This window comes from Rhea americana, unplaced genomic scaffold, assembly GCF_003343005.1.
Source record: "Rhea americana isolate MKP2758 unplaced genomic scaffold, rheAme1 scaffold_38, whole genome shotgun sequence".
Taxonomy (NCBI): domain Eukaryota; kingdom Metazoa; phylum Chordata; class Aves; order Rheiformes; family Rheidae; genus Rhea; species Rhea americana.
Window position 1 is genome coordinate 4,944,177 of NW_028186512.1, and position 18,614 is coordinate 4,962,790.

Here is an 18,614-nt window from a genome sequence, read left to right on the forward strand (position 1 = left end):
CGCCGGCGGGCGGCTCCCGGCCGCTGTCAGTGTAAACACGGCCCCGCGGCCTGCCGGGCCGGGCCGGGCCGGGGCCGCCGCCGGGCAGCGCCTTGTTTACGCGGGGCGAAGATGGCAGCCGGTCGCGCTGGCCGGCGCTGTCAGGCGTGTGCTGGCGCGGGCGGCGGGCGACCCCCGCCGCCGTCCCGCCCGGCCGCCGGGAAGTCCGGCGCGTCTTCGGCCGTGCGCGGCTGCCGCGGCGCGGGTCGGGTCGCGCTTGGCGAATTCTGGTGTTTGTCCGTCCGCTGCTTTTCTGGGTGCGACCCCATGTCCTCGTCATCTCCCCCCCCCTTTTTTTTAATTTAATAATTCAGTTCTTCAGTCTGCTTATTCCCTCCTTTATGACTAGCCACTGTCAGGCTCTCCGTGAGTTTTTTTTTTTTTTTTTTTTTTTTTTAACCATTTCGTCTCCTAAGTGGGTAAGCTTTAGCAGTCTTTGCTATCGGGTTTATAAACAGCAGTGCGTGAGGAGGCTTTCATATCCGCAGAGTTGGCCTCTCGTCATGCTCAGAAGTTGTCTTTATGCTGTATGTACTGATAATTGTTCCTCTGTACTGCAGTTTAGTCAGAAAGCCATTTAGCACTTTCTGAGTAGTGCATGTGCGTCAAACTTTAAGAGCTTACCAGTTAGTCAAGACAGATAGCGTGAATTGAGGGTAAGCCCAGGGGTRTATGAGTATAAGCATGAGAGAATTCTCAAGACTCCGAAAAACCATATTCTAACAAAGAAATTTCATAACAGTTATGGACCCCTTTATATAAATAGTTSTTGCAAAAATGAGTTGAAAATTCCCATATAATTGCTTGAGGTAGGATATAATAAAGCCATTTATTATATTGAGTGATACAGAAGAGAAAGCTCTGGCTCTGAGACTGTTGCCACAAAAATTAACTTCATTTCAAGGATCTTATGTTAAATGTAAAAATATAAAGCTGAATGTAATGGGTCTGATTCAGAGTSCTCTTTCTCCCTCTTCCCCTGCTCCATCTCTGATAGCAAACAGTGCCAGTTGCTTTCAGAAAGATTTGGGGAACAGGATGTGTACGTTGCATGATACCTCTATTAGCATACTCTTTCCATCTCAGATTTCAGTAATATCTGGTTTAGAAGGTCCTTAAACTTCAGCATGTGAATGCATCTTTGTGTTTAATAGTCACTGAAGCCATTGAGGGGTTTTACCTTCATTAAGTTGTCTAATTTAAATCTTCCAATTTATGTTTTTAATCTCAAAAGCATTTTATGAAAATGGGTTACATAGTTTAATTGTGTGTTACTTCCTTTTGTTTGTTTTTAAACCTGCATCCTCACCATTTTATTTCATCTGGCTCTTTTATTATGTAAAACGATGAATAATTGCTCCCTGCTCTGGCTTGTGGGGGAGTGGAAAACGATGTTAAGGACCAACGATTGACTGACGATTGACGTGGTGGAAAGAGCTGTGCTTGTAAGAAGTAGGGGGTGCCTATTAGACTTCTGTCGGAGGGAAGACATTGTTTCAGGCAATCTTTACATAAAAAGCATTGGGAAGGAGGCCTACTGATTGAGTGAAATATGGGGACATCCAGAATAATGTCACTGAAGCCGTGAAGCTTCTTGCAAAAGTTAATGGTTCGTAAGTGATTGTAAGCTTGTCTGTTTCGGGGTTCCTCAGCTTTAGCTACCTGAGGTTTTAGAACTGACTTTGGATGTTTGGGTTATCTAATTAAATGTGTGGAAGCAGTTAATGCAATTTTTTTCTGAGGTTTCTGCTAGTATTAGTGTCTAGTTACTGGATTCGATACATCATTAATCTGAGCCAATGTAATAACTCCCTTGCATTCAGTGGTAGAATTATTGTCTTGTTGTGTGGAAACTGCTGGTGTCTGAAGTATGTTGTGGCCAGGGCTACTTGCCTTGACCATTCCTGATTTTGACTTCTTTCCCTGTAACATGTAGTGGTTGGTATAATTTGWTGTGTTATACATAGCATAGATTATCTGTTTGCTTTTTCTGAAGTTGGAGMTGTGAAGATTTTCTTTGTATCACCTTTTTGAGCAGGCCTAGTGATTCTTGAGGTATTTACTAGTTTAAACCTTTTTGCTCCAAGTTGGTTCTTGCAGTAATTTAATTTTTTAGTTTTTAGACTTGTTGTGAGTGTCACAAAAATAATTTGATACTTATAAAGAAAGGTAATTGAAATTTGTTTCTGCAAATGCCAGGGTGATTCAGTTAGCCAGGGCTGGAATATTTTGGTGGAAAATATCTTACGAAAGAACTTTCTGTGGCTGTAAAGTTGTTTTTACAGAGCCTGCTGTAGTTCATACACATCAGAGTGTATGTGATATATATACTGGTGGTGCTGCCAATAAAAAAGGACCTTTGAACCCTTGGGAAATCTTGTTAGAGTTAATGGGATTCTGCAGTGATCTTGGCTGGTGTATTTCTGTATGTGTGACCAATTTCATTCTTAAGCTGGCTTCCTTAACTTTTCTGATAAAACGAAAGGGAAGGCTACTTTGCAAAAAGTTGCATGGGATGCTGCTGCTGGCTGCAGTCCTGTTCRTGCAGTTGCATTTATGTAGGTATCCACATAAATCCATCCCCAGGGTTTTAGATGCCAGCTGTATAAAAGGGGACATTGTTCCAAGTACTCTTAAGTTCTTCTGACTGCTGTGGGAGCAGCTGCCTCTGAGTGTTGCTGCCCAGTGTTCTGGATGTTCTTCTTGTTTTCATGTGTGAGTACACGTATATGCATTTTTTTTTTCTTTTTTTCTTTATCCCTTTCAAAATTTGATTTGTGCTTATAGTTTATATAAAATTCTGCTGAAGTAGGTTACGGATATATGTTTTAAGTTTTGTTTTGATGCCAGTCTTAAGTAATTTGAGTCTGGCCTACTAAATGTAACACTCTCTTCCATTGTTTTCAGACTGTTTCTTAAACTATTATTATTATTATTATTTAAATCTGTAGAGCTACATGTTAGGTGTCCTGTTAACTTGACAGRTGATTGCATGGAGGGATTAATTTAAGGTTCTGGTTTTTGTGTGACCAATGTGTATTGGTCACAGTTGTGAATTGCATTGTTTTAAACCTTCTCTGGTAACTGTTGAAAATATAATAGAGCTGTTTGGTTTTTTTGTGGGCAGGTACTTTGATACATAATGTATGTCACATAGTCTTAAATATGTGAATAAACTGTTTAGTTTACTCATCTGTGGGCCCTGAAGACCTATATACTGTAACTACTTCTCTTGGCGAGTGAAAACCGTGCCAAAGACTTGAGCTTTTTTTGTGTCTTTGGAGCAGTAAACAGTCAACAGTTCTTGCTGTTCAGTCGAAGTATGTGGCTTTATGACTTGAATTTCGTTTTCTTTCTTTTTCTTTTTTTTTGAGAGTGGGAGCACCTAGACTTATTTTATGACTTCTATTTTCCCACAAGATATGTTTGTATAAATATCAGTAGATGATGTTGCAAAAAACTCCTGCTATAAAGGCTATTTTAGGTATTTTGGAGCTAGTTTCTCTTCGCGTTTTCCAGGACCAAGAAGAGCTGGAGTGGATGTTAGATCTATACTAAAATGATTTAATCTTTTTCTGGAAACATTAATCTTTTTTTCCTCTGATATTATTCCATATTTAGCTTTTGTGTGAACACTGTCTAAAGAGTAATTAAGTTTGTATGTGTTCTACTGTAGTTCAAAAATACCCATACCTTGAACCAACTTCTATGCTGGCTAATTGTGTCATGGGAGAGAACTTGGCTTCTTACAGACCTGAATCTTCTCTTATTTTAAGAGTTTGAGTAGTTGTTCTTCTGGCCTGTCTGTCTCATTTAGCCTTAGGAAGTGTGAATCTTGGAATCTTTTTTGGATCTTTTAAAGTAGCTAGGCAATTTTTCCCTTTTACAGAAGTCAGATTAGTTAGTGAATTGCTAGGAAGAAGGGAAGGTGAGGAAGAGATTTGGTATTCTACTGAAACTCAAGGGAGAAAGGAAAAGCCTTCTACAAGGACGTACTGCTTAATGACAGTGAAGGGGGCAAAAACGTAGCTTGTTCATTCAGAAAAGGATGGGTCTGTGAGAATCTTATATACTTTCAGGTATGTGGGGTTTTTTGTTTGTTTTCTTTGTTTTTAACTTTTTAGAACTGCTAAACAGAATAAACTATTGGTCAGCCTGACTGGAACTCTTAACTTCCCACTTGCTGTCAGGTGGGCTTGTCTTTTTTTTTGTTTACCCTTTAATTAAAAAAAGATATTTATTTATTTTACCCTGGCAGGTTTTTGAAAAGGTTGCTGAATGGCAAGACTGTTAGTATGAAGTTCAGATTTTGCTGTGTAAAGGGTCTTTTACTTGTTCCTTGCCTGGATTGTTCTGTGCCATCAAGGGTAAAGATACTGAACATATCATTCCTTTAATGAATCCCAAGGTTTATTGTCTTACTGATTCTCCTGGATAATTTTTTTCCTATAAGGACTGTACTCAAATGCATTTCTGTTAGAACTGGAGAATGAGCATTAACTAACAGCATTTATTTTTCAGTGTTGTCCTAACTTCGCTTCTTTAGGGACTTGGTAGTTCATGTGTAGAAGTAGTCTAAACATGTAGCATAAGCATTTTTTAACATATTCTAACTTACTACACCAAGTTAAGTGTTTTCAATTGCTGTAACTTGGCAGCTGTTTAACCAGCTGGGTGGAACTGGAGTACATTCAGTATGAATATACAGTATACAAGGTCTGTTGTGTGATTGTGTTAATATACTGCTTAAGAATCAAACTAGGTTTGTGGTATTCATAAGCTGTGTTGATGTACTACCTGAAACACTGTATGTTCTTGCATAGATGCAGGTCTGAGTCACAGAAAAAAATGTTTTAAATTGATTGAAGGTTGTCCTTCCAATTTYAAACACAATTTCCATCCTGTAGACTCTACTTTTGTGTTATGACTGTATGGAGGCATTTTTAATGTGGGTGGACATAGAAGTGGAGAAAGGGGAGAAAGGTCTGAGTCTAGTAAATGTGAATTTTCTTTTTTCCCTGATTGGTTGGTTTAGTGTATTCYTGTACAGCCATTTTTCCACTTCATGCATTTTTGAATTTTCATGATTTTTGAAATAATGTGGGAATCAATTATTACGTAAAGAATAAGCTGCTTATGCTAAAAGCCTGGAGAGGGGAGGGGGACAGGTGTATATGGCTGCAAGGATGCTTGTTGGAGACTTACCAGTTTGAATCTTCTTTAGGGAGGGGAGGAGGTCTGTGCATCCTTTTTATCAGGGAAAAAAATGACTATCAAAATTTACTGTTAACTGTAATGAAATCATGGAGGGGGAAAAAAAGCTATATTGTATTGGGATTTTTGTAGCATTGCAAGTGAAACATTGAGGCGTGAATCAATTTTTTTTTTAATCACAAGTTGACTTCCTACCTAAGTGAAATTTTCACATTTTTTCTCTAAATTATGTATGTGTTCCTCTCTATTAGATGTATATTGTGCTTAATTCTGCTGCTGCTGTTACAGTGACTTAAAGGTGATCTCCTGTTCTTTATTTTTATTTCAAAGACATTAGGATCAGTTGCATAGAAAGTTGCTGTCAGAATTTATTCTGCTTTCTGTGTGCAAGCTGAAAAATGTGAACRTCTTGTTCTGTCATGTTGGTGTGAGGGTGGCTTTTGTTTGGCTATGTGTATTTTCTTCGTTTTCTAGTTGTTTTGGGGGGTTTAGTTGTTTTATAGTAACCTGCCACTGTATGGGTACTGACATTTTGCACTAAATTAACATGGTGACACAAATGAGGCTTTTCTGAACACATCCTGCATGCGTGTGTGCACATACACACACAGTGCTGAGGGGTCCTCAATGCTTTGAGCCATGAAACTTTGTGAACAGTTCTTATGTAGTATAGTTTTATTGACTTTGCTGCTTTGGAGTTGACACCTAATTTTGAGAATGGTGTTAATAAGATTTATTAGCATATCTAAGCTATTGTGCCTATAAAGATTTCTATGTCCAGGCGAAACCCTGTTACTGTTAATGGGGCTCTGCATAAATCTGAACTTTCTTATCCTTGTGTGAGCTTGATTTAATTTAAGCTGGCTGCCTACTTTTGAAAAGCAGATTTATTTTGTTTATCAATTGGGTGTTAATTACATTTTTTTTTCTTTAGTATGTATGTTAGAAGATCCCTTTGCACATAGCAAAAATCTAGCACATACCATACTACTTCGTTTTCCTGCAGATTTCTGGTTGTGCTAGCTTTCTCAATGGATGGGTTTTATTAAATAATATTGGGCTAAATTCTGATTTCTGTTATAATGCATTGATCTCAGTGAAGTTACTTGAAAAAGGGTAATTGGTATCAGATTGGGTCCTTAAGTTTCATGTGGAATATGTGCTTTCTGTTGTACTACTAAGAAGCCAAACTTTGCATCTTGAAATAGTAAACCACTCCTGACAACACAGGGTTTATGAACACAGATTATTTCCTTCTTGGAAGGACAGGATATGAACGATAATATTTATATGGCATAAATAACAGTTGTTTAGAAACAAAGATTTGCTGTTGATCTAGTTTGAACAAACAAGAAACAAAAAAATGAAGGTTATGTATCTTTATAAGCTCAATGAATCCATGGTATACCTAGCTTAAACCAGTGTGATGTGGAACTACTATTTTTGAACTCAAATATCTTCTCTRTAGAAAAAGTGTGAAACTGCTATGATGCTTTTTATTTCCAAGAAAAATGTAGATAAGAAAGTGTGTGTTTGTGAGATGTATATTGTTATGTATGTATTGCTTAGGCAGCGTGTGTGAAAGCTTTGTTTATATTATGGAACTAATGGAATAAAGAAAAGAGTAATTATAAAAACCCCTCCTAAGTTAATAGGAAAAAAAATGACTCAAAAACTTAGCTCAAATATATATGTGTGTGTGTGTGTGTATATATATATATATATATATATGTATCTGAGAGAGTGAGTGAGTTGGTATTTGACTTTAGTGAGAAATTCATGTTCTCGGACAATGGAAAGTATCTAAATGTATTACATGTTTTTGAAAATAATGTTCTTTGCAATTTGTTAAATTTCATACTAAAACGAAATTTYGTTATCTTAATATTAAAGGCTGTGTGAGAATTATGGTTTATGGCAGTATTTGTCAGCACATTCTGTCACATCTATTGTGCTCATTGATGCCCTCTGTTGATACAGAAGATGTAGCACAGAACAGCTTTCTTAGAAGTTGAAAGTCTTTCAGATGTAAACTATGTAAATAACTTATTTAAAATTATTTTGTGTTTCAGCCACCTCTGCCTAGCTGTTTAAGAGAAGTGGATTGTGAATTTGAGCCTTTAACTTCAGGCTGTCCCCATTACTGTCTTTGGGATAGATAACAGCTCTCAAAGCCTGTTCAGGGAATGCACCATGACATCAGCAATGGTTGGCGCTGGCGGCCCTGCTTTGGAATTCAACAACAATGGAATAAAAAATCCGGAGGTTAGAAAAATAAGTAGAATTTATTATTTATTAATAAACTTAATGGCTTTTGTCTTAATTTGAAAGAAAAAAAGTCACTTTAACCTGTGTAAAATGGGCTAGAGACTGTGTGGTGAGGAAGAGAATAGCCCATTTTTCAGGTTTTTATAATTAGAGTCTTTATTATTACAGGGAGGTGGAAGTAGTAGATTTTGAAGTCTGCAGCTGTAGACTAGGTTTACAAAGTTAAATTCTGTATCAAGTATGTCTTTAAAGTGAAGCTCTCAAATGTGCCTTGAGGTAGCATGAGATGAGCAAAACAATAGAAGGTCTTTTTTCAAAGTGCTACTTAAATGTTTGTATTTTTCAGTATTAACAAAGAAYAATGCTGCTCTCCTGTAGCTGGTAGTAAATTGAATCTGGCAGAGTTATACTTCTGCAGCACTTTAATGGATTAAATATGCTGTTACAAAAATTCTAATCTTTATATAAGTAGAGATAGACATAAGGGCTTTGAAGTAACTATTTCTTTTGTGATAGCTTATGTACTTCATCCAAAACATGAGTGTTCATAAGATACAGGTCAGATGTAGGTACATTGCTTACATTATGTTGATTACATTTAATGGAGTAAGGAAAGAGAAATATTTTACATAGCTGAATGTYTTAACTAGAAGATTTGTTCTTCCCAGTACTTTAGCTGTCTGATGCTTTAAATTGAATGTTTAAAGCCAGAAAAATATATTTGGGATTCAGGAAAGTCCTTTTGGTAGATAATAAGAGTTTTATAAGAGTTTTTTTTAATTCTTACTTTAGGAGAAGAAAATTTCATTTAAAAATATTCTAAATTATTCCATGAAATAAGTAAGAAAATAAAAGGAAAAGATTGATTTAGATTTCAGCAGTGCAATACTTAAGAGCTTTTTTTCTTTTCTTTTTCTTTTTTCTTTTTTCTTTTTCCTTTCTATAGGAAGATGAACCAGTCTCTGAATTCCCAGCAGTGATTGTGGAGCCAGTTCCTAGTGCCAGACTAGAACAGGGTTACGCTGCTCAAGTCCTGGTTTATGATGACGAGACTTACCTGATGCAAGATGTAGCAGAGGAACAAGAAATTGAGACTGAAACTGTGGAAACAGGTAGACTTAAAGTTTTTTTCCGTGAGAATTTCTGCACTGCTTGCTCCCTGAGGGATGTGACTTACCCCCAAGGGTAGAGATTCTGACCTGGGATCACATCTGTTCCCACTGAAGTTAGCTTCAAGGGGTTAACTAGACATCTAAATATGGAGTTTTAAAAATCAGATGAGCGAGGAAGGTGATTAGAATTTAGTTTTATAATGTGTCTAAGCCAAATAGCTGTGATGCAACTAGCAGAATGGACTGTGCTGTTCTACTTACCCTATCTTCCAGCTCTTTCCTCCTCCCCTCCCCGTGAGTATACTGTCCGTTGCTATGTGCTCCTGCCTTTTTGGCCTAAGAGAGGTTTTATTGCTAGTTTAGTGGCAAGCTGTTGTGGTTGGGGGAATAGAGCTGGACTATCCTTTTATGGACATAGAGCCCACAGGGATGAAATCAACTCAACTGTATGGCAAAATAACAACACAAAATGAAATGTGGCAGAAAGGCATAGAACTTAGGTGTTGAAGCAGCTGACCCAGTTAGAAATAAGCATGTATCTTTTTGCTCACCTCTCTTCAAATTACATAGTTGTAAGTTTTGAACTTTCTAATGAAGACCAAAGCCTGTTTAAGTTGTCTTAAGAAACAAAAACTTTGCTCCCATAGGGCCCAAATGACAGCTGACTACCAGGCTCCTGCTATGCTGCCATTCCTGTTGTCCCTCTTACCTGCTCTATTGTGCTATTTCTCATGCTTGTTGTACTTCTTTTAACCATTTCAGTATGGTAACTTTGAGGGCAGGAATCCAGAGAAACCCTCAACTGTCCAGTATTTTTTGGGAGGTTAACTTTCTACTGGGTTATTGTGCTGATATGGCTCAGCAAAGGACCTGATGAGTGTTTGGGCTGGGAGTATTAAACCTGCAGCCAAAGTGAGGACAGGTTCTCTTGGAAACTCAGTAGTGAAGTGGTGAGACTACTTGACTAGAAGAGGGATCCCTTGCATTTGTATCCCAGGGCTGCCTAATCCAGCGTAGGAATTCAATTTCATGATATCAAGCAGGCAAAAAAGCCCGACAGGTTCTTCTTTTCTCTCAACTGTTTAACTTTGGARCACAGTAAACACCTGGTCTACATTCCCGTAAGATTAGGTGGGTTTAAGGTCAAGTTTCTTCTCCCTGAACAGTGGGTGCAATTGTTCATATGTTGTAGTGAATCAGGATTTTAATCTTCTTGATCACTTCATGAAAAGTCATGTGCATCAACTTTGTAAAGTGTACACAAACAAGKTTTTGAAGAACAGTTGAAATTCCAGTTTATTCAAATGTATTTTGAATTAAGTAAGCTAACTACAATTTCAACAAAAATCATGTAAAGAAAAAACATAAAATGTATTTTTTCCTTTTTTGWGAGTATGGTAGTAAAATTTCTATGGTAAGTGAGAGGTGAGAGTATTCTTACCAAGAAGTTGGGTTTTATGAATTTAACTTTGTTTGAAAACTATAGTGCTTGTGCTTTGAAGACTGTTGCATTGAAAGGTGTCAATTTTTAAACATGAAATATGTTGTTTCTTATGAGTAAAATTTTGATAGTTTAATAACTGATGGAACAAYTGTCTCAGATAAAGAGCTAATGCGAATGAATACCATATTTTTTAAGGTGTCATTTTTAGCCACAGTAACTTGGTAGAAACTACAATTACAAACCTGTAGTTCTTTTATAGGATTTTTTTTTTAAGCTATAGCTCAGAGAAAAAAACATGACTACTTGCAGATCTTCGTATTTGAAAATACACTCTTAAAAATTATAAGCCAGTTTATATAATAAGTGAGTTTGGGGCAGGGCATGTTTAGAGATGTCTTGACTGTAGATGGAATTTAAAAAAACTTTGATAACATTCACTTTGTTCTTAGTTTAGTATAGTAACAGTTTGCAACATTTTATTATGTTTAAAACTTTATTTTAATAATTTTGATATAAAAACTTCATTGAAAGATGATTTCTACACAAAAGCAAAATTACAGGAATATAGATGATGAATCCAATCTAATGAAGATTTTTAGAAATCATTATTGAACATTCGTATTCGTGATCCTAAAAGATCTGTGGGGAAAGATGCAATCTCCCATTGTGCATCTTTTCCCATACAAATAGCAATTAAAAGATGAGAGGATAGTAGATATGCTATTAATCCAGTGCAGTTTTTAAGCTGTAATTTTACACTACAATGAATGATGGTTCTGCACAGAATCTGTAACTACTRTAGATAAAGATGTGGGTTAGACTACTCTAATGGAGGCAGTCTTTTGGGAGCACGTGTTTTGACCAGGAAGTTCTGCTACTACCAAGAGTCTTTCTGAATTAATTGCTCCTACCGGGGAGTAAAACTGGTGGAGAGGGGAGTATAAAGGCCACAGGAAGCATTAACTTTGATGTGCGACTATTAGCAGGGAGCTGCAGAAGTGTGAATYTAAGCGTATTTTTTGATTTTTGTAATTAAAAAGGAAGGATACTGGGCTCTGAGTAAGAAGCAATTTGATGTTGGAAAGATGAAAAAAAACATAGTAAATACTAATCAGAAAGCAAACTAAAAGAGAAATGAGTGCACTAAGTTTATTTTTGAAGGAAATGCTGTATAATAATGCTAACTTAAAGAGCCTTTTAAGAAGTTCATTTAAGATGCTCAATTTAAGAAAGACGTGCCTTAATTATACTAGGGRAATCCTGTTTTAGATACATGATTTCTGTGTATGTTAGAAAAAAATACTTATGTTGGTGGCTCTCAGCTGACTTGTACTTCATAAGTGTACTTTCATAAGTGAAAGAATAAAATTTTTTGAGTTRCTTGATAAATATATACTCTTACACCAGGAAGGAGGAGAATTAATACCTTTGGAAGGTGCAGATTCTATAGGTAGTATTGTAAATATTAAAAATGCATCATAAAGAGTTATTGTCAGTATTTGAAATGAACCATGTTTCCATATCATAATACAGGTATAGTTGTACGTATCTCTACCATGTGTCAGGCCATAGACCTGGATTTTTTTTCTTGTGACAGCCTATTTGCAATCCCACTGATTACTTGTTTACATGCTTTATAACTTTTTCAAATGGATTTCAAGAGACCCGAGCTACTTTACAACTAATCTAATTTTATGTTATGTAGTAAAACGCAACRTTTTTAGCCTCCAGAGAATACGAATCAGTACCCTTTCTGATAAACTTAATAGGCCAACTGATCTGGTTGTTAGGTTTACTTCTAACATTGAAGAGCTGATCTGTACTGTGCATTGAATGGTTGTACTTGTAGCTTGCTATTTTGTGATTGGATTGAGTCTGTGTGCATTGCAAGGGCTGTGTCAGTGCAGATTTAATGGCAGAATCAGGGCCTATGATGTATGTAGTTTTGTACTAAAACARCATTTATATTTAAAAACCTGTATGCTTGGAGTAGTAAATCTTAGGAAAAGAATTTCATAGGAAAAATGAAATGCAAGAATTTGATCTTTTCAGGTGTCCATATAATGTTCTCTGTGGAAGCAAATAATGCCTCTTGCAACATTTTAAAGGCAAAGTATAAGTGTTAGATTGAAATGGTGCTTACACTTCTTTTTCTATCTGTATGATATCATTCTTATGAGTGATACATGTGGACTACTGGAGACTGAGTTACTTTCTTAAAATTTTACTTGTCTTCTCTGTTAYCTCCTACCTGATAAATATTCAAAACCAGTGTTACATGTTGTTGCACGCTAGACAGTTAAATGTTGTTATGAGTACGATAAATTTAGTCACTCTGAGATGTACACCAAAAATTGTGTTGACAGTATATACCCTGCTTTAGTTGCTTCAGTGAATCTTACTTCTCATATCAGTAGTATTTTACCCCTTTTTTTTTTTTATTAATTATCAAAACAAAAAGCACAGGTTTGGGATTTTTTTYCCCACATCATTAAGATCAAAGAAGAGAAAACCAAACTACTGCTTTAGAGAAGTTGAATGATATCTCAACTTGTGAACTGTCACCACATTTTTTTTAATTTTATGTTCCATCAGAAATCCTCCCTGTGGTGCAAGCTGAAAGTCTGTTTTAATTCTAAAAATGTTATTGCCACAGGGAGGTAGAAGACCTGCATGAAAAAATGGGGATCTGAAAATGAGCCCCTCCAGGATTACGATCTGATGGAAAAATATTGAGCTACAAAGACATCAATGCTGGTATGTTTGTCTACAATCTCTTAAAATTTTTTCCGCCAGTTGAAACTATCATGTAAACTGATAGTCATCATTAAGGAGGGAAAATGTGAATAAACAATGAATTGAGAATTAACTCCTTCCCTAATTTAAACCAATGCATAAAAAATGTATATTTAAGGCAAATCTTCTTTTACAGATAAAATTTTACTACTTACACTACTACCACTGTCAGAACCAATCTGGTACATCTGCTTAAATTATTTAGTTATTACTTGTTCTTGTTTCACTTTTATATACCTTCTTTCATTATAATTAAAATTGCTTCCTTTTGACTTTCTTTATCTGAATTTGGGCCAGTAAACTCTTTTGTTTATCTAAGATAAGTTTGCATCAGTTGTTAAGTATTATACCTTATATTTGATTATGGCATGTGTACATAGGGAATAAACAAAGCGGTGTTATCCTTCATTCTGTTCAAACGTTATTTAATTAAACTGCCTCTTACAAAAAAATGAGTGAACATCTGGTGTACGTTTTGGAAGAGCTGATGTATTGCATTGATTGAACTTCATTTCCTGACACTGACAGCTTGATAGCAATTTTAAAAGCAAAAAGGTTGCTCTGGAACACTGTGTTGACTAGAAACAAGAGTTTGGGTGTTCCATAAACTTGCTTAAACTTTCGGCTTGAGTTGGGTTCACTTTCATCAAAGAACTGATACGAAACCAGTTTGCTAGATGAAAGAAGAAAAGATAGAATTATGGCAGAAGCGTGGAGTGCTTGCCTTAGTATGAGAATTAGATGGCCCTAACACATTCATGGGTTAAGAATTTGTCCTCTGAAYGTGAATTAACTTTAACATCATGCTGTAACTGCACTGATGTGATTTCTCACTCTGCTAGAGATCCATTGCATTTTTACAAGTTAAATATTGATGATAATGAAACAAAATGATCCCCCCACCAATTGCATACGCTACTGCTATACAACTCAGAGCAGTTGTGCTGAGGGTATGTACATCTGTTCTCAGTAACATTTTTAATTCATAAAGAATTCAACTGCAACTTAAATTTTGTGTCATCTTTGTTGGCTTGTAACCGCAGGTGTTTCCTTTTCTGAGAAGCTAAAGAGTCTGTACAGGTGGTCTATTAATGATGTTTTTAACCTAACAGAAGCAGCCTGGTTGTGGTGTCCAGTTCTTTCTAGATTCAGGTTTCTGCTTTGCCGYTTTCAGTGCGACGTTTGTGCTGAAAGAATATCACAAGACTAAATACTTAGTAATAAAAGCTACTTTAACGTATTTTTTCAGATGTAACTTATTTTCTGTGGTTGTTATGAAGCTAATTGAATGTCTTGCCAGTATGGAGCRTTTTGGGTTAGACCTTAATTGGACAGACTTGCAGTCTTTCAGCTCCCAACCCCAGTTCCAACTGGCAGTGGGAAATGGTAATGTGTTACTATGATGAGTTAGCAACAGCTTTTTACTAACGTAAGTTGAAGTATTTATTTAGTTTGTAACCTGAAATTAGAATGCAGTGTAGTCTACCATCAAAGTCATGTTGGTGTGGCTACACAGGAAGTAATAGTCCTTAGTGATCAAAAACTTGTGACAAATTTGTAAGTAATAATTGATTTTTAAAGGTGATCTGCATGTTAAGACTGTAGCTGTGGTTGACGTTCTTAGGATCACAGTAAAGCTTTGTGCATTTATAAGGACTAAATTTCCCGCTCAAACTCTTTGTGCTTATAGACTAGACATCTTATCACAAAAGAGGTCTTGAAGAGTTATAAATGTTAGCTCTTGGACAGCAAAAATACTCAAYTATGGTTTAGTTACAGGTCAGTCTGTTACCAGTCTCAAATACTGCAGGTTTTGTAAGATTAGATAATGTGCTCTGGAAATACCTGATTTATAATAGTATACTAGACTATCTTGAAGTTGAAGAACTTCATTATGAGGCAGGGAAGTACATATATTTTTTGAGACAGCTAAGTCTTTCTTATTCTGCATGCATAAGTAATAATGTTGAAATTTAGACATTTGCTATTTGTTCTGAATGGCTCCTTTCCTCGGAACGTGTTTGCTTTTCATACTTTTCATGCTTTTCATGTATATTGTAGTTAAGATAATCTTATGGTCATGGCCACTGTTCCCCCAGCTTTTTCATTTTTTTTCCCCTGGTTTTACTAGGGACACTGTGCTTGGTTTATTGTTACTTTTCCAATTTTCTACTGTAGAATCTGCARTTGATGCTAATGATTATGCTGATGTACTGATAAGACTGCTGCGTTGTCTTGGGGATTTTTGGAATATAGCAGTTAAAACGCTTCTTTGTATCTTTACTCTTGTAATGCAGTAATAGTTATCAACTGTGATAGCAACTGTTTCCATAATTGCTGGATGCGAGTTTCTTCAGGGTCCTGGAGAAAACTGAGTATTCTGTAACTATTTAAAGTTTGTAAACAATTTGTGTGCTCAGGACAGGACGTCCCTGGAATTCTGAAGATACTTGAAACTTCTGGTGTTCCAGCAGAGTCCCTCTGTCATCTCATCTTTTGCAGTTTTTCATGCTTGTAAACTTTCTTGTGATTGCAGATACTACCCTCTGACGGAGTTATCTGCCTTTGACTACTTACTTAAATCAAGTCAAACCAATTGCCTCTGTAACAATAACTRCTTTTTGATACTTGCCTTTTCTGAGGGTAGGTTTGTCATTTGAAAATACAACTGGAATCCTCTATGGCTAAAAAATAATGAAATGCAAATTTTCTGGTTCAGAGTTTTCTGTCAGTGATGGACAGCAAAGCAAAAAAGTGCCATTGGAAAGTTTTASTTTTAGATTCTGGAGTTGCAAGGCATAGCTTTCTGAGGAAAACTAAAATCTATTACCAGAGAGTAGGTTTTTCAAGGCRTTTGAAAGGGGAGAGGAAACTTTCCTTAGGGAACTATGAGAGGGAACTGACTGTTCCTCTGTTGCCACTGAATACCACATCAGTTTTGAATGCAGTGAAGAAAATACCCKAACTCTTTACTTTAACGTGAAACTATACTGACTTTTCCAAACTTCATCAGTCTTCTGCATGCTTCTAATAATCTTTCTTCAATATTTCTTGATATGYGTTGCCCTTTAAACTGGAATAAATATTTTTTTTATTTAAAAGTGCCCCAACAAAAATTCTTTGACTTTTTTTTTGTGATTTGCCTAAGATACTTGATGATTCTACAACCATTTACTTCTCAGATCTGCTGAAATCTTCCCCCTTTCCATATTCTGAGTTCCTACTTCCGCTATCTTGCATGCAGTTAATCACATCCTGCTTCCTCTCTTGGGTGGTCTTTCACTTTTTGGAATAATCTGTATGAATTTTAACTGGTGTATATTTCAAAGAAAAAGTAAAACTYATCTCCTTTAAACAAAGTTTTCCATGTTCCTTATCAAGAGGGGGGACCTTATCCCATATGAGTTGATAGATATTTTGCCTCTGTGCCAATCCATATAGGGGGTCATAACTTACTCAAGTGTTTGTGTTGTCTATCTTAGCTACCAAAGACTCTGAAGTGCACAGGGTCTGTGCCAGCTAAAATTGCACTTACTTGATACTGTTTTGAAATTACATACAGGCTGGCACTTAACTACATTGATGTCTGTCAAAAGCATGGTTTTGAATGGTGGTTTTCCTGCATAAATTTTTTTTTCAGTTAGTAGGTTCAGCATACTATGAGTATATAGGTCTACCTGAAAAGTCCAGCTGTCTTTGTGTAGTCTAACACTAAAAAAGACAGTAGGCTAATAAATATATTCCTGCTTGACAATGAAAAACTTGCTGTTCAGGGATCATTCTGTTTCTATATATTTTTCTACTTTTTTAAATCACACAAAYGTAAGCAAGTTTGCAATTTGGTCTTATTACATTATTAGTAAATCTTTCTTGGCTCTTTGCATCTTCCCACACTCTTTTTCAAAGTCAATATTGTAGCCCTTTTTACTAGCTTTCTGCCTCAAAAAGGAGGCTTTAAAAGGGAGATTAAAAAAGTTAAGGGCACTTTTACTTTCTGCCCTATTGACTAGTTTTTTTTTTTTCCTGAAATAGTAAGATTTTRTTGGCATTACAAATCAATTAGTGTTCACTGTAAAATAGTGGAAATCATACAACTTAAACACCTGGAACTGCAGAACTACTGTGGAAGACGACATTCCTCCTTAAAGACAGTGTAATCTGCTTTAATACTATACTTTGACAATACTTGTATAATTTTTGGCTACGGGTCAAAATATCATTCCACAGATTTATTGCGGTTGTTCAGATTGCAATCTTTAAAGTGCGTGAACTTTTTTCAACTGACTGGAATCCCTTGGGAGTGCAGTGATGATGCTCTGTCTGATCAGACAGTGAAGAATTATATTAGCACATGCAGCTGCTCTAGTCCRTTCCATGCAAATTGGCAAACATCAGAGTTGCGCAAGCAATAGTAAATTAATTCCAGTTAGGARAGTAGTTATTAAACCTGCAGCTTGACGTTTTGTCCTTTTCTAAAAATTGTTTTAGAGACACGCTGTTGGTCAAAAATTGCGCACGCACAAACCACAGGAAAAGAGTTATTCAGAAAGTCCRCATATTTTAGGCAGAACTTCAGTCTGCTTGCAGGAGATGAAGGGAATGACTTGGCTATGAGTCAAAGGCTTGATTTTTGGCAATTGTGGAAGTTGCAGTCAGTAAACCTCCTCACTAAATTACATGCCTAAGAATAAGGCAATCAACTATGAATGCATCTTTTGCAGAGTACAGGAATGTGAACTTGTATTGACACAGGGCCGGATCTTCAAAGGTGTTTAGTGTTTCCGTGTGCCCTTTGATCTGGACCTACACTGCCAAACCATTTTAAGTGTGTTTAACTGCTGTGGGCCTAACTGCTTGAAGAGAAGTGCAGGGAAAATGTTCACACACAAGACTAATTCTGATTGTTAACAGGGATGTGATGCAGTGCATGCATTACCTATTTTAGTACAGGCTATGCAAGCTGGATCTGCAGTGTTGTGAAGTTTCCTTTTTTTTTTTTTTTTTTTTTTTTTAACTAGAGGACGATGGTGTTTTATTGCGGATTTAAGAATTTGCCCACTGGCAAAGGCAGAATGCCTTTGCTTGTCCTTGGGCTTCTCTGCGGGCGGCGGAGTCCCCTAGTGGAAGCGCGCTGGCGGGAGTGCCGCCAGCAGCCCTCTCGCACCTCTCCGCGTAGCGTACGCTGACAGGAGCGCGCCGCTGCGGGCAGGGCTGTGGCTGCGTGCGAGCCTTCTGCCGGCGCGCTGGGCTGCGGAGTGCCTTTTTTGTCCATGCTCCTGGCCGCGAGGAGCTCCGCTCGCAAAACTTTAGCACAGACCTAGCCTTAGATACCGCAGCCTGACGGCGAAGATGAGCGCTCTCCCTTGCAGGTCTAGTGAGGAATAAATGAGTGAAGCCTGGAAGGTGCCTGASTTTTGTCTCTAAGTTGCTGCCGAAAAGCTCGGGAGGTGCAGAGGGAATGTGGTCTGTGAAGAGTGCTTGCTGCACGGAGTTTACTGGCTAGCGGTGATKAATTCAGAGTAGCGTTTTGCGAGTTGTGTGCGGGGGGAAATGCTGCTAATTCTCACTTCTCTCGATCCCGGGACTGCTGAAACGGAGCGCGGAGGGGAGACTCCCGCTCTTAGGCTGATGCGCCCTTGGAGCCCGGTTCTCGGGGGCGCGCTGCCCGGGGCTCGGGTCCCGCGCCTTTGGGCAGCCCGGCGGCCGCAGCGAGCGCGGCGGGCGGCGCGGCTCCGCGCCCG

General features: G+C 37.4%; 1 protein-coding gene across 1 annotated transcript in view; it reads left to right on the forward strand.

The window, feature by feature from the left end:
* The first annotated feature begins 7,306 nt into the window (after window positions 1–7,306).
* The window catches only part of ELF2 (E74 like ETS transcription factor 2), a 30,386-nt gene continuing 19,078 nt past the window's right edge, over window positions 7,307–18,614 (forward strand). Inside the window, exons 1-2 of the mRNA XM_085313236.1 lie at window positions 7,307–7,518; window positions 8,468–8,633. Coding sequence (XP_085169362.1) covers window positions 7,447–7,518; window positions 8,468–8,633 — 238 coding nt within the window. The 5' untranslated portion in view covers window positions 7,307–7,446. The remainder of the gene's footprint in view (window positions 7,519–8,467; window positions 8,634–18,614) is intronic.